Source organism: Delphinapterus leucas, chromosome 4, assembly GCF_059928025.1.
Source record: "Delphinapterus leucas isolate spDelLeu-1000000601 "Yukka" chromosome 4, BTC_Dleu_Yukka2, whole genome shotgun sequence".
NCBI classification, from domain to species: Eukaryota; Metazoa; Chordata; class Mammalia; order Artiodactyla; family Monodontidae; genus Delphinapterus; species Delphinapterus leucas.
Genome location: NC_143132.1, coordinates 41,047,303 through 41,062,758, shown reverse-complemented (window position 1 = coordinate 41,062,758; position 15,456 = coordinate 41,047,303). Strand labels below are relative to the sequence as shown.

General features: G+C 36.7%; 1 protein-coding gene across 1 annotated transcript in view; it reads right to left on the bottom strand.

Annotated features, from left to right (window-relative positions):
* CSNK2A2IP (casein kinase 2 subunit alpha' interacting protein) overlaps nucleotides 1–13,880 on the bottom strand; it is a 66,696-nt gene extending 52,816 nt beyond the window's left edge. The window contains 1 exon segment of the mRNA XM_030760960.2: nucleotides 13,836–13,880. Within this exon segment, the coding sequence (XP_030616820.2) occupies nucleotides 13,836–13,880 (45 nt within the window).
* Nucleotides 13,881–15,456: the final 1,576 nt, after the last annotated feature.

Below are 15,456 nucleotides of genomic sequence, written 5' to 3'. Positions count from 1 at the left end.
GAATGAGGTGAGTCACTCCTTCTCTAGAGGAAGGGTCCAAAAGGATGATCCAGTGCTATCCTTCTGGGGAATGAGCAGGAGACCTTCCCCCACTGTAGAAGATAGGAAGAACTGCCTCCACAAGATAGTAAACTGTTGCTTTTTAGTTTTTTTCATGATGGATTCTTAAAATACACACACACGGTAACACACAGGTCATTAATTTTATGTAGTCAAAGCAATCAATATATTATTTATGATTTCTTCCTTTTTCTTTTTTTTTTAATTTTTATTTAATTTATTTATTTTTATCTGGGTCTTTGTTGCTGCCCCTGGGCTTTCTCTAGTTGTGGCCCGCAGGGGCTAGTCTTCCTTGTGGTGCGTGGGCTTCTCATTGCAATGGCTTCTCTTGTTGCAGAGCACGGGCTCTAGGCACTCAGGCTTCAGTAGTTGCAGCATGCGGGCCCAGTAATTGAGGCTCACGGGCTCTAGAGCACAGGCTCAGTAGTTGTGGCACACGGGCCTAGTTGCACCGCGGCATGTGGGATCTTCCCGGACCAGGGCTCGAACCCGTATTCCCTGCATTGGCAGGTGGATTCTTAACCACTGAGCCACGGGGGAAGCCCCCTTTTTCTTTATTCTGATAAAACCATTGCTCAGACAAAAATAAAAAGAATATCATCCAGTTGTTTATGACTTATTTCCACACCACTCTTTAATTCATTTGAAATTTATTTTTATATACAGAGCATTTAATAGTAGCCTTTCTCTTAGGGTATTCTTCTAGCAGTGCTGTCTGATAAAAGTATATGCAAACCAAGTATGTAAGTTCAAATTTTTTAGTCACCACATTAAATAAATTAAAGAAAAACACGTGAAACTGATTTTTTTTTTTTTGCGGTACGCGGGCCTCTCACTGTTGTGGCCTCTCCCGTTGCGGAGCACAGGCTCCGGACGCGCAGGCTCAGAGGCCATGGCTCACGGGCCCAGCCGCTCCGCGGCATGTGGGATCTTCCCAGACTGGGGCACGAACCCGTGTCCCCTACATCGGCAGGCTGACTCTCAACCACTGCGCCACCAGGGAAGCCCTGATTTTAATAATATATTTTACTTAATGCAATCTTTCCAAATATTGTCATTCCAACATTTACCCAATATTAGATAAATTATTAATGAAATATTTTCCATTTGTTTTTCATACTGTTAAAGTGTCCAGACTAGGATCAACGTGGAGTCCCTCATGCTTAGCCTCACCTCAGCAAACCAGAACTTAACTGTTTCTATGCTCAGCTCTCCCAGAAAAAGAAGGTCTAGGTCAACCAACCAGCACTTGTCTGCTCAGCACAAGTTACACCACCAGCTCCAAGTCTTCCTTTCGCTCCGTACAAGAAAAGTAAACCCTTCTTTAACCAATCAGCAAATTCCTGTAACTTCCTGGTTCCTCCTCACCTTGGTCTATAAAACCCTCTCACTTTGTACAACTTTTTGAAGCTCCTCTCTGGGATGATTCCCGATTCATAAATTGCTGAATAAAAGTCAACTAGATCTGAAATTTTCTTTTAACAGCTCTAAGTCTTTGAAATCTGGAGTGTATGTTACATTTACAAAACATCTAATTTCAGACACTAAATACTCATCAGCAATACTTAGTATGTATTGAGATTTAATAAGTCTATAATTGAAAAAATACATTCACATACCCAAGTTTTCCAAACTTAAAAAGTTTCCAATAAAGTATCAATTTTAAAATTAAGTTAATTAAAATTAAATAAAATTTAAAATTCAGTTTTTCAGTCACACAAGCCACATTTCAAGTTCTCAATCGTTACATAGGATTAGTTGCTGCAATATCAGACAGGGAAGTCTAGAGAATCCATATCTGCTTAATGGCTAATCAGAGATTCAATTTAGGGAAACTCATTATATAGTACTTTAGTATATACTTAATGAAACTCGTAGTCCAGTCTTTTTAAGAACTTAATCATTTACAGAAGACAAGGCAGAAATGATGATGATAGATGATAGGTAGATAGATAGATAGATAGATAGAGACTAAAATGTGTGGTAAATTTCATGTCACTTGTAGACCTTATAGAATATCTGAAATTAAAAAAAAAGCAACATGGCTTAAGTTTGCTTCCAAACTAGGAGAAAATTGAGATTTGTCTGAGCCCCACAAAAATCTATACCTTTAAAACTCATTTTAAAAATTTATTTATTTGGCCGTGCCGGGTCTCATTTGCCGCACGCGGTATCTTTAGTTGCAGCATGCGAATTCTTAGCTGCGGGATGTGAGATCTAGTTCCCTGACCAGGGATCAAACCCAGGCCCCCTGCATTGGGAGCACAGAATTTTAGCCACTGGGCCACCAGGGAAGCCCCTAAAACACATTTTTAATCGTACCTCATCCTTTGATGTTTTCCTCATTAGTGTTTGTAAAGAGAAAACTTTCATCTTAATTATAATAAAAATTTATCTTTCTCATTTATTTAAAAATGAGTAATAAATATAAGATTCAATTGTCTGTGTAAGCAAATTTACAGTAAATAATTTAAGATAATAAAAACTTATTTTCCAATACTATACCACAAACATTTGCAATTTTAAACATTAAATATATCTTGCCCAATCACCAGTTAAAATGGGAAATAGATTTATTTTTGAAGACAACACGAGCATTTTATTCTATTTCTATTTGTTTTGCTCCATCTCTGTGAGCATAACAAAAGTATTTTATAGATGAGTAATTGTCGGCACTGAAGTCAAGTATTTATCACCAAAATTCACACAATAAGCCACCACTATGCTAAGAACTCATTGTGAAGTTGACTTCTTGTCCTTAGAGCCAGGAAGTGATCAAATGGCAGCATTTTACAATAATTAAATTCATATTTAGATTTAACATCTGACAATAATGGGTATGGGGAACTAGAAATAAGAATATAATGACTAAACTTGGAAATAATTTATATTTGACTTGAAAATTAAGTTTTAGAGGTAATAACCAATGTCTGTAATCCCATGAAAAACTCATTTTGAAAATTTATTGAACAGTTGTCAATCAGATAGTCACAAAAGAGAAGTCCCTGTAAAGGACTTTAGTGGCAAGAGAGCTTCCAGAATGGACCAGTGGTTCACACTGCAACAAATCAAGGAAAGCATGAGCTTCTGTAACTAGAGATCTTTGTAAATGTCAGACTCCAAATGATCTCAAGTATGGGTCTGATTTTCACCTGCCTCCATTGATTTCTGCATGTGCTACAAAGGAACAGACCCTTTCCATTTATAGTTATACGAATAAATCTCTATTTAAAAGAAAACCCTCTCAATTTTGGGAATACGTAGGGTGGGTCATCTTCAGGATATTCTAAACTTTGGAATTTGATTAAAGTTACTGCCCCAGTGCAGTTTTCATGATTTTATTTATATCAGGGAACCACATTGCCTGTGAAATAAAATGAATGCCCAAATGTTTTTAGTCATTTTGTGACAAAATTTGGATTCTTTCTATTGAAGACTTTGGAGTTTGATTTATTGACTTAGCCCAGATAGTATTTCTCAATTACTGTCGGATAAAAGGTCTCTTGTGACACACAAGTGTCCTAATTCAGGTTCAGACAATGGCCCTAGGGCAGCTAAAAATACTTTGCCCTGATGTATTTGTTACGGAAGTTGGATATTATCATTGCTTTTATAACTGCTCCTGTAGTAAAGGATGATTTGAGTTTTTATTGTTTCATCTTATAAGTGACCAATAAAATGAATAATATACTTCCTCATATACAGTTAGACACGATTGCCAACTTTACTAGGAAATGAAACAAAAATAGAAATATGATAAAAGAATCTGAAGAAAAAAAACCAAATTGATCTTGTCATTAACTAACTTGCTCCCTAATTACTTACATTCAACTTGTTTATAATATTATTCATGCGTGCTACAATTTGTTTTAAAATAATTTTTGTCACTTCACAGTCTGCTAAATAAGCTAATTTTTTTTTCTCTTTGCCTCACTGTAGTGTAAGTGCCTGGCAATTAGCCTTTTTGATTGTAATGTAAGTGCCTGACATTAAGCTTTTGATTGTCAATGCATCTACCTCAAAGAACTCCACCTCAGACATATTGCCAGCTACGCAAGGAGATAAAGGGCCAGGCGGCCCCACCCATGAAGTTCCCCTTTTACAAAACCTCAGGTGACCCAGATAACTGACCACTTGAGGACCCTGCTTTTCTCTTCCAGCACTTTAATTCCTTCTGTTTTAAATTCATCAAAGAAGAGTGAACCGAAGAAATCTCAGGAACCCTACCCTTGGCTCCAATAAAGGCAGAGCCCCAGATCTGCAAGCTCTGTCTCTGGGTGGCCATGTACCCACCAGGACACGTGTGTGAATTAATAAGCTTGTTTTTTCAAAGTTCCTTGATGGTTGTTGCTGAGGCGTGTCTGACAATCATAATAAGAATTACAAGGTCCAGTCCAGCCACAGCACTGGCTTTGGACAGAGAACTGTCTACGGGGGAACTCACCACAAAGAATGCAAGCCCTGGTGAGCGCCCCAGGCATTCCTAGCTGATAGCAGCACCATCGATAGGCTAGATGAACATAAAACACTCGCTTTCCATAATTTGGTACTGAGAGAATTTTAAAATACATTCCAATGATTAGAGCAAAATTTTCATTTGTACCTGGCCACTGAGGCATTTCTCCCCTAGCCCCACTTGTTCAGTCTCAGAAGTGATAAAAAGAAATCATTTTCATGTGTATTAGAGGCAGCTGTTTACCAGGGAACATCATCTTGCCTTAGCCAGTCTTGATTCTGGACAGCTAATTGGAATAGCTAGTTAATTGCTGCAAGCAGCCTCTTCCATTTTCTCAGAAAATGAGGGGAAGCCTAGACTGGAAGCAAAGGAGGAACAGAGGAGGGAAAGACAGGCAAATATGGAAATAGAGTGGATGACTGCTGAGGCATGGCTAATCAGAAAGGACACTCCATGCATATTATGGACCCATTGTGATAATAAAATTGGAATAAAATTGCCTACCCAAACCACTTGAGACACTCTGCATCTTTAATTTTTAAAGTTATGAAGACACTTGACACAGAAGGGGATCGATTATCATGAGTTTGAGTGCAAATACTTACTTAAGCAAGGCAGTGGGTCAGAGTCAGTAGGAAAATTGCAGGCTTGCAGCCATGTAATGGCAACTAATTACACTATTCCAGGGCCCCTTTCCAATGGTCTCAGTTGGCAGTAATGGTCATGGCTGATTGATTTTGCATCACTTTCAGGGGTCTGAAGTTATGATAAATTTATATGTTTGCTAAGAAAACTGGTTCTGATAATGAATCCACCAAAACATTAAAACAAAAGGGAGTCCCTCCAGTTAACTTGTTAGGTGCTCTGATCTTTGAGATAAATAGTTTGGCACAGTTTCAAAATGGAATACAGATATCTGGTGTAGGAGAGAAGAGCTCTCAGCTCACAGTAACCCCTCTTACAATGGCCAACCTTGAACATATACATTTTGGAAGATGAGAATTTTAATGATCTCCCCTGTGAATGCTTTATTTCATGTAAAATAAAGTAACAGGGTGCTTTTCTCGATGTTAATAACACTTTTGAGGGCTTGGTTCTAAAGTATCAGGATAAATTTAAATTTTATTTGCTATACTATTCACCTAAGATTATTCAGCTAATTTAGTGGGAAAGTGTTCACTCTTCTTTTTTGTTCCATCCTCACAAAGTCATGAGGGATTTGTATTTCCATAAGGTCAAGTCTGGTCTGACAGACAAGAAAACTGAACTTCATTATTGAGTTCAAGAAAACAAACCATTAGAAGCTAAATGAACGTTGTCAGACTTGTGGTAAACAATAGAAATAAGCAAACCTCCACTTATTGTCTACATTTCCTTAAGGAAAAACTCGTCTCTCTCTCATACTATTGCCCATGTGAAAACTATAAAAGAAGGCATGACATCTGAAGACTGAGTTCGCTTTCTTTTTTCTATTTATCTGTTAGCGATTTGCCCATTGAGGAGTGAATTTAGTACTGGGAATGAGGTGCTTTCTCTTTCTGCTCTACTGAATGTACTGCTTTAATGTATATGTGAAAGTTAATCCATTACATATAAAAATAAATCCATTCCATGGTATTTCCCTGAATCTCTCCCAAAGGATATCACCTTTACAGTAAATAAAGCTTTGCTTATGAAAGTAGCCCTAAGCCTAAAGTGTAAGTTCTCAGCCTGCATGGCCACCTGTGTCACCACCTGCACTATGGGTGGACGTGACACATTGACCTCTATCAGATGCAGTGACTAGGATAACAAAAATAGAAAGAGATTATTGTCAACACTATATATGCTACCAAGCATCTGATCAGATTTCAACATCAGCTCCTCGTATTGCTGGCTTGAATCTAGAAGCAAAATCTTGTTTGGTATCAATCCTTAAAAATGTAAAATGTGTGTATTCACACATTTAGCATAATAAATGTTACAAGAAATGTGTAAATATGCATTCAGAATCTCCCCTTCTTTTTCTACCTTTTCTGACGTTTTCACTTTCTTTCTGAAACTTATATAATCTATTTGAATTAGAAAAAGAATGTTGGCACAGTGCTGGGTAATACCTGGCTCAACATTGAGTAAATGATTCCATGCTGGCGTCCTCAATCCCATACAGAGTCTGAGGCAGTAGGATTGGAAAGCTACTGCTCTCTATTGATACATGGCCCAATAGGGTTAGTAGAAGTGGTAGTTTTTCTTCCTTCCATCAGCTCTGTGGTCTATTTGGAGGTAGAAGGCTGTTAGCAGTGGGATAGGAGCTAACAGCATTACATGCTACAAAGAGCAATTGCTTGAGCAATTTTCCTAAGTCAGAGCCAAAGCAAAGCAAATGCAATACTCTCCCTCGCCTCTCTGTCAGCCACTTGAGAGTGGAGCTGCTTGGTGATCTCCACGGGGAGAATTCCATGACAGAACTGAATTCTGTGGCCAGTTGCCTGGCGGCATGGGTCTGCCTCAAGTACAGAATTTAAATATTAAATGCTACATACATTTTTTTCTTTTCAGGGGCTCTCAAAAATAAATAAATAGCACAGGTGTATCTGCTTGACTTCTTTGAAAGAAAACACCTTCCAGCAAAAGAAAAATGCACAATGTTATTTGGAATATTAGCATCACATTATGGTTTGGTATTTTAATATCAAGTCCAATGAAACAATGGCCAAAAAAGCCCATCTTAAAATTATTCAATCTTATATCCTTCAGCTAAAATATAGACAGAATATTCCCTGAGATTTGACCATTCAATGTAGAGTGTCTCTTTCCCCCCATTTAGAACATTATATATTTCAAAAAATTACTTCTTCACTTCTAAAGTGATAAGAAGAAAATGAAATGGAAAAGTTCAACTGACAGCTAAACCTTTTATAGATAACATTTAAAGCAACTGCTCTTTCCATATCCCATGACTAAAAATATAAGTAAATTGTATTCATTGAATCTAAATGTTCAAAGTACATACAAGCAATGTGCATTAAATAACTACCTGCACTTAACTTTCTTCTTCTGCTTCTAGTTTTGAATAGAATTTTACTGTTTAGTTTTCAAATTCAAAGCTACTTAATCATGATAGCCATTTATTTTGTGTTTTCATATGTATATTAGCATTTTTGTATCTTAAACTCATTCAGGTTTATTTTCTTATATTTAAAATTTTTACATATAAAAGGTACTGATTTTTTCATAAAGAAATAGTCCTCATACAAAGTCAGAATAAAGCAGAGACTAATTCTGAGCAATCACTGAGATTAAAATATTATATACTTTATAAATATTATATATTGCTTATTTCATGAAATTGCAGAATCTTGAAGCCAGAAGATAATCTTAGAAATCATCTAATATAACCCTCCTCATTTTCTAGATGAAACAGAAAAACTGAGGTTCACAGGAAATAAATGATCTGCTTATGATCACATGAAATATAGATTAAAACAGGGTTAATAAATACAAGATAGATAAAGGAGTGCCTAGGATCAACTAAATCAGGATAGTGTAAAATAAAGAAAAATCCCAACAAGGAACAGATGACACACTCAAATTCAGATGATTGGAAGAGGGTCTAATTAATGAACCGTTTACCAAGGTGTGGGCAGAGAATAAAGAAATCACAGGAGATATCACCAGAGTCCAAGGCTAGAAAAAGCTTGAGCTATTAATATTCCTAAGGCTAACCTGAGAAAGAGTATGTGGCTCCTGGAAGAAAAGAGAGGATCCTGGAAGAAGAGCTACTTCGACAGGAGCTCTAAACTGTGGTCAAGAGGCAGAGCCAACAGGAGGTGATCGCTAGAGGGAAAGGGAACCTCTTGATATATTGTCCACATAGGTCAGTCTCACAAGACAGGGAGCAGAGTGGGAAGGGCAAAGTGCAGATGGAAAAGAGTAGATGAAAGCATGCAGGTGAAGTGTGAACAAAGGAAAAACAGGGAAAGAGCTAAACGAGGAAAAGACATCAATTTTAAAATTAGAAACATAAAAAGTACTAACTCAGTACAAGGGGCAGACCAGGTAGAATGAGGAAATTGTGTTGGATTATAGATTGCAAAGTCAAATTTCTGGAAAGAGAGAAAAAGAAGAAGAAATGGAAAGGAGGGAAAGTTGCAACAAAGAAAGAGAAAGTTGAGAGTGCAATGGGTATAAACAGATCAAAGTTTACAGGAAAAAAAAAATCCCTTTTTCATGTAAACCTGTTCCAACTGGGCCTGTGTAGAGATAAAATTCTACTGGGCCACACTGCTCTAATACCTCTGCAACATTAAACGATGCATATTGTTTAAGTCAGTTACCTAACTTTCCTAGGATTCCGCTGTACGCCTGTGCTGCTTACATCTACTACCAACCCCACCTGCTTCCTGAACAACCATCTAAGTGCATCTTCCTCAAGACTACCCCTTACGGAGGTCATTCACTTCCTAAACCTCTCCCTGGTTCACCATTGTTATTGCTCGGTCTTGCTTCTGGTTATTTAGAATTTGGTTTCTTCCACAGGAACCCTCAAGCTACATAGAAAACAAAGAAGAGAAATAAATCATATTTGTGGGGCTTCTCTCCCAATATTATCAGGAAAGAAATAGAACCTGCTTCTTTTTGCTGGAACTCTCCATGTGTTTCTCTGCCTCTCCCACATATCCTTTTTCTGCTACCAGCAAAGCATTTCCAACTTCTTTTCAGATTTATTATTATTTTTTGGCCAATCAAAATATAGACTTCCTTTGCTAAGACATTTACCAAACTCAGAATGAAATATTTTTGTTTACAATTTAATTTAGGACTGTGCTGTCATTTGCCTAGAGTTTTTGTTTTCTTTCAGATTTCATTGGCCCCTCTAAGCCTCAGTTCCTGCATCTATAAAAGGTAAATAATAATAGCTTCTTCCTCACAGGTTGTTAAAATGATGTGAGATAATCCATGTAAAGTGCTGATCACAGCGCTGCAAATAATAAAAGCTTTTTAAATGTTAACTACTATCATTATTGCTCTCTAAATGGCTGTCCAGGATGGGCTGATGATTTACTGCGAAAGACGGTAACGAAGCAACTAAGGGTCAAGGCTGTTCTCCAAGGGATGAAGATGAAAGAACAATGACACCTCCATTATTATCCCTTGGTATCAATGAGCAAGATATTGCTAATGACAAGCTAGTCTTTTTCTCAGAAATAACACATATTTATCTCCATCAATCAGATTAGCCAGTGCAGAGTAAAGTTACCTTTTTTAATGGTGACTTTATCTTTCCAGAGGTTGTGCTTAATAAAACATATTTGGGGCATTCAACTGAATCTTAAAAAGAAAAAAAAACTAATAGAAATATTGCAGAGTACAGCTCCATAGATATTCTGAATATCTTCAAGAAATAACTTTGCAAATGGATCATCAAATAACTTTGCAAATGGATCATCAAATGCACGATAGTATTGGAAGAAACCTCTGTGCTATAAACACATAATCTTGGGAGGAATATAGGCCAGCTAACTGAAGTGAAAACTATGGTGTGAGGCTGCAACAGGATTAACAGAACCACACAAAACAACCCAAATTAAAACCATACCAGATTATGTATGAGATAATTAGTACATATGATAAAATAATTAAATGTGGTCTTTTTTTAATTGGGTTATATTTGAAAATACAGAAAAGTACAAAACAGTAATCTAGCAAACACATGGTACCCACCTCTCAGACTTAATAAAACATATTATCACATTTTCTTTGGATACTTGTGAAAAGACATAAAATAGTAAAATTTTGATCAAAGTTCTTTTTGTGCAGCCTAATTTATTCTCTTCCATGCCATCCATCCCCCTTGCATCCTGGAAATAATCACCATTCTGAAATTGAAATGTATCCTTTCCATCCATGTTTTCATATTTTTACATACAAATATATAATATATACGTGTATGTCTACATATAACATATATTATTTTTAAGTTTCAAATTTTTAAATAACACATATAATGTTGTAGGAATTCTTAAGTGCTTGCTGCTTTTTTTTTTGCGGTACGTGGGCCTCTCACTGCTGTGGCCTCTCCCATTGTGGAGCACAGGCTCCGGACATGCAGGCTCAGCGGCCATGGCTCACGGGCCTAGCCGCTCCGCAGCATGTGGGATCTTCCCGGGCCGGGGCACAAACCCGTGTCCCCTGCATCGGCAGGCAGACTCTCAACCACTGCACCACCAGGGAAGCCCAAGAGTTTGCTTTTTCTTTCAACATTTTTCTATTATTTTTATTATTCATTGTGCCTGCTGTATATAATTTTATTCCTTTATAATAATGGATATTTAGGTTGTTTTTAGTGTTTATTTTCTATAAACAGCAATGTCACATTGAATACCCTTGTGCATATTTTCTTGTGCACATATGCAAGAGTTTTTCTGAAGTAAATACAGCACTTAGGAGTGGAATGTTGGAATCTGATCAACCTAACGATATTGCCAAATTGTTCTCAAAACTTGCTGCATTAATTTATGCAACCACTACCAACATATAAGAGTTCCCTTTATTCCATATCCTAACCTGCACATGATAGTATCAGAATATTTTTAATGTTTATTTTTCTGGTGAATATGAGATTGAATAACATTGTTTAGATTTTTTTTAAGTGAAATTAAAACAAATTTTCAAATGCATGTCTTTTAAGCAGTAAATTACTGGATTTGGACTTGAAGCAGTTTACTAAATTTCCATTTAACCCATTTTGTACCAATTTGTAATGTTACTGTGTGTGATATTACAGTGAGTTGTCCAAAGAATGATGAGTGAAACATAGCAGATTCCCTTTCTTTCCAAAACAGAGGAAGACAGCTGCTCTCAACCATTTTTCTCAAGCCCAAAATTAGCTTGATCCTCAGCAAGAGATCACTTACCTATGAATCAGAACTTTTTTAGCTAGTTTATACTTTTGTAAATAGTAGCATCCTTAGAAACCCTCTGTTTTCTTCCCATTCCTCTCTTCCCTGTCCCCCAGCGCCTCCTTTTCCTTTTTTTATTTTTTTTATTTTTTATTCCCTTTGACTTATTTTTTTTTCATAATAAAACCCATTTAAATATACTACTCAGTTGTGAAGTTGGACTGGTTAGCCCCTTCTTGAAAGTGACAGAGACTACAACTTTCCACAGAGACTTTGCATTTGAGTCTTTTCACTAATACAGCAGCAGGATTTAAGCATTTCATTAACTCTTCATTCAGAGTTTGACAATCCTAATAAACCCATCTTTCTCCTAAAAGGCTGACTTTATCCAGTCATTTATATTTCCATTATAGCAATGTCAAAACCTGTTCTGAATAAAATGTTCTGCAAAAAGTATCGTTGTTTCTCAAGTTAGTCCCTAAAAGATATTTTTTTAATTAAATGAAAACATCTATAAGTTGCCATACTTAGAAACTAAGTCCTATAAACTAAGGATTATTAACTAATGGGTTTCTGTTTCATTGTATTGTTGAAATTCAAAGTATCATGTAGGTTATGTATGCATACAGTCATATTTATTTAAATAACTACAATTGGAGGGCTTCCCTGGTGGCAGAGTGGTTGAGAGTCTGCCTGCTGATGCAGGGGACACGGGTTCGTGCCCCGGTCCGGGAAGATCCCACATGCCGCGGAGCGGCTGGGCCCGTGAGCCATGGCCGCTGAGCCTGCGCGTCTGGAGCCTGTGCTCCACAACAGGAGAGGCCACAGCAGTGAGAGGCCTGCGTACCGCAAAAAAAATAAAAAATAAAAAAATAATGACAGTTTGCTAGTGTCAATCATATTTTAAAAACTATAAAGAGGATTTAAGCTCTTGTGAAACAATCAGAATATAGTTCTTTAAATATGCATACTATATTATTAGTTTTATGACTTTATATTTGACTCTTATGATTTATGTTTTATTGATTTCTTGAAAAGTAAAGAGCAATAGTATTAACTACTTTGGCTTTTTTCTCCTGAATCAACTCATATACTGCTCAACAACTTTTGATAACATTATTTTTAATCATATAAAAAATAATAAAATAAGTAAAACTTTTTTGCCTAAATTTCAAGGCCCTCAGTAACCTAAACCGAGCCATGTGTACTGAATCATCTATTATGTCTCTACACGTACTCTACACTTCAGCCAAATTTCTTACCAATTTCTTACCTCTGTTCATTAACAACACTTCATATTTTTCTCCGTCTGCAACACGGACCTACTGTAACCTTTACATGAACACTTTTACATTAGTTTCCTATTTCTGATACAACAAATTATCACAAATGTAGTGGCTTAGAAAACACAAATCTCTCAGCTTACAGTTCTGTAGTCTCACTGGGCTAAAATCAAGGTGTCATCAGGGCTGCGTTCCTCTTGCCGCTTCTAGAGGTCCCCATATTCCTTGGTTTGTGGCCTTCTACCATCTCCAAAGCCAACAATGTTACAATTTTCTAATTATTCTTCTATAGTCATAGCTCTCTCTCTCTTACAACATTAAGGTAGCTTCTTCAATTTTAAGGACCGTGTAATCAGATTGCGTTCACCTGAATAATCCAGCTCATCTCCTCATGACAAAGTCCTTAACTTAAACACATCTGCAAAATCCATTTTGCCACGTATGATAATATATTCTCAGGTTCCAGAGATTAGCACGTGGACCTCCTGGGGGACACATTATTCTGCCCACCACAGCTTTCTTCTATTCCTGCCACCTAACAAAGTTTACCTCTTTACTCATAGAATTGGAGCATGTAGTGAGTGGTTCAGATGCACAAATGTTATTCAATTCAACCTCCCATCTACAAGTGGGTCCAAGAGTCTCATTGCTGCCAGATAGTAGATTTTTAGTAAATATTTGTTAAATTCTGAATGAAATAACTTGTTTTTCTAGGCCCAGCTCAGATAATAACATTTCTTTGAGGCCTCAATTATTCTAGTTTAAGTAGATTTCTCACCCAAAATTTCTCTAACGTTTATCATCTGACCACTAAATTATAATCTATCACTTATTTTATATGAGGACAAATATTACTTTTCTACTCTCGGATATTATATTTATTACATGTTTCATTTTATGATGTGTCTAGTGCATAATAGTTTATACTTTTTCCTTTATCTCACTTTTCAATCATTCATTTCATTGTACATTCTCCATATTTTATGTGCTATATTACAGCGGTCCCCAACTTTTTGGCACCAGGGACCAGTTTCATGGAAGACAATTTTTCCACGGACAGGTGGTTGAGGGGGGGGATGTTTCAGGAGGTAATGCAAGCGATGGGGAGAGAAGGGGAGTGGCAGATGAAGCTTCACTCGCTTACCTGCCACTCACCTCCTGCTGTGCGGCCCGCTTCCTAACAGGCGGGTAGCGGTCCATGGCCCGGGAGAAGGGGACCCCTGTTATATTTTATTAGTCTGGGTTGGTTCTAAGCCTAAAGGCAAGACCTGCTCTCCCAGTTCATTTTTCTTTCTGAGCTCACCTTTGTAAATTCCCCTCACCAGAAAGCACATTGGAGCAGGAGACCTTGCACAGAGCAGATTTTTCCATTCTGTCTTCTTTTCCAGCATTTCTGACTGCAATTAGGGTGGCAACGCAGGTTGAATCAGCACCCTGGGCCCAGCTGTCTTTAATTTAGGAAGTAGAAAGTCCCACTTCAGTCTCAGGCCTATGGTCCTGTCATATTATTCTCTCTACCAGGAAGAATCAGTTTTTTTAAATCACAGCCAAGCTCAATGTTCAGTGCATTGCCTGCACATAGTAGGCACTTTAAATAAACATTTGTCAAATGAATGAATGAAAGGATAAATGAAATATTGACATAAAAATTAGACTCTTATTGGTCCATGTTATTGTGTCCAAGTTTTGGATGCAGGAGCAGAGTGGGTAGGTCTACTTTACTTTTCTCAACCCACCCTGGATACTCATTCCTGAAAGTCCCTTGCATTCATGATAATATATTTTTTTGGATGTAAATGTGATTGTTTTCAAGTGCTGAAAGTCAATAAATTGTCTTCTAAAAACATTAATGAAAAAGCCCAAGACAGCTATTTTGACCCAAGAGTGAAGCAAAATCTTCTGTAATAGAATTCATAGTAACAAAATTATTCTAAAAGTATTTCAAAATATTTTCAGTCTTACACTATTTTTGGATCCCTCTTATGCAGCATCCTAAAATGACTTTATTCAAAAATACTACATATGTCAACATTAATGTCCTATCAAGTTAGTATTTTATTATACTTTTTTGTACATCCTTCTTTGACAGATCCTAAACTCCTTGGTGTGTATTTGTATCCTTAGAACCTAGGACAGTTTCTATTTCTTTTTAAAAATATTAATTAAATGAATAAATGCATATTTCACTTGGTATCATGCCTTCCTCAGATATTTATTGAGCATTAACATGTACAAGGGACTGTGAGAGCCGTACACATAACCTGCCATCATGGAATAAGAATGAAAAACTATTCCAAATAAAGAAATTTTCTGTCTCCATATACAAGGCTCCCAGTTATAGATAAATCAAGATGTCCTCTCTAGTATCTCAAGACTTCATGGCTAGATTAGCTTTCAACTCGTAATCGTTAAATAAAGCCTCCTGGTGTCTGGATCTGATGTCTATGATTTCTCTTCACATTCAAAATGCTGTTCTCCTCTAAAAGACAACCTGGGTGGAAAATGTTGCATTGGGAAAGATGGAACATATATTTTGGTATATATACAGCATTTTAAAATATTTAAGTCCTATATAATCCTAATTTATTTTAGGATTAAGTTATCTAAGTGGTGCGTGGATTTAAATAATGTTTAAGTAATGAAGTTTTTGCATTTATATTAGTAGGATACTCTAGCATTATACATTTTACAACTTTAAGAGTTCAAGGACAGAGAAAGTATATTTTTCTTCCTAGTTCACTGATGATGAAATAGGAGCATAACATTTTTAAGTATC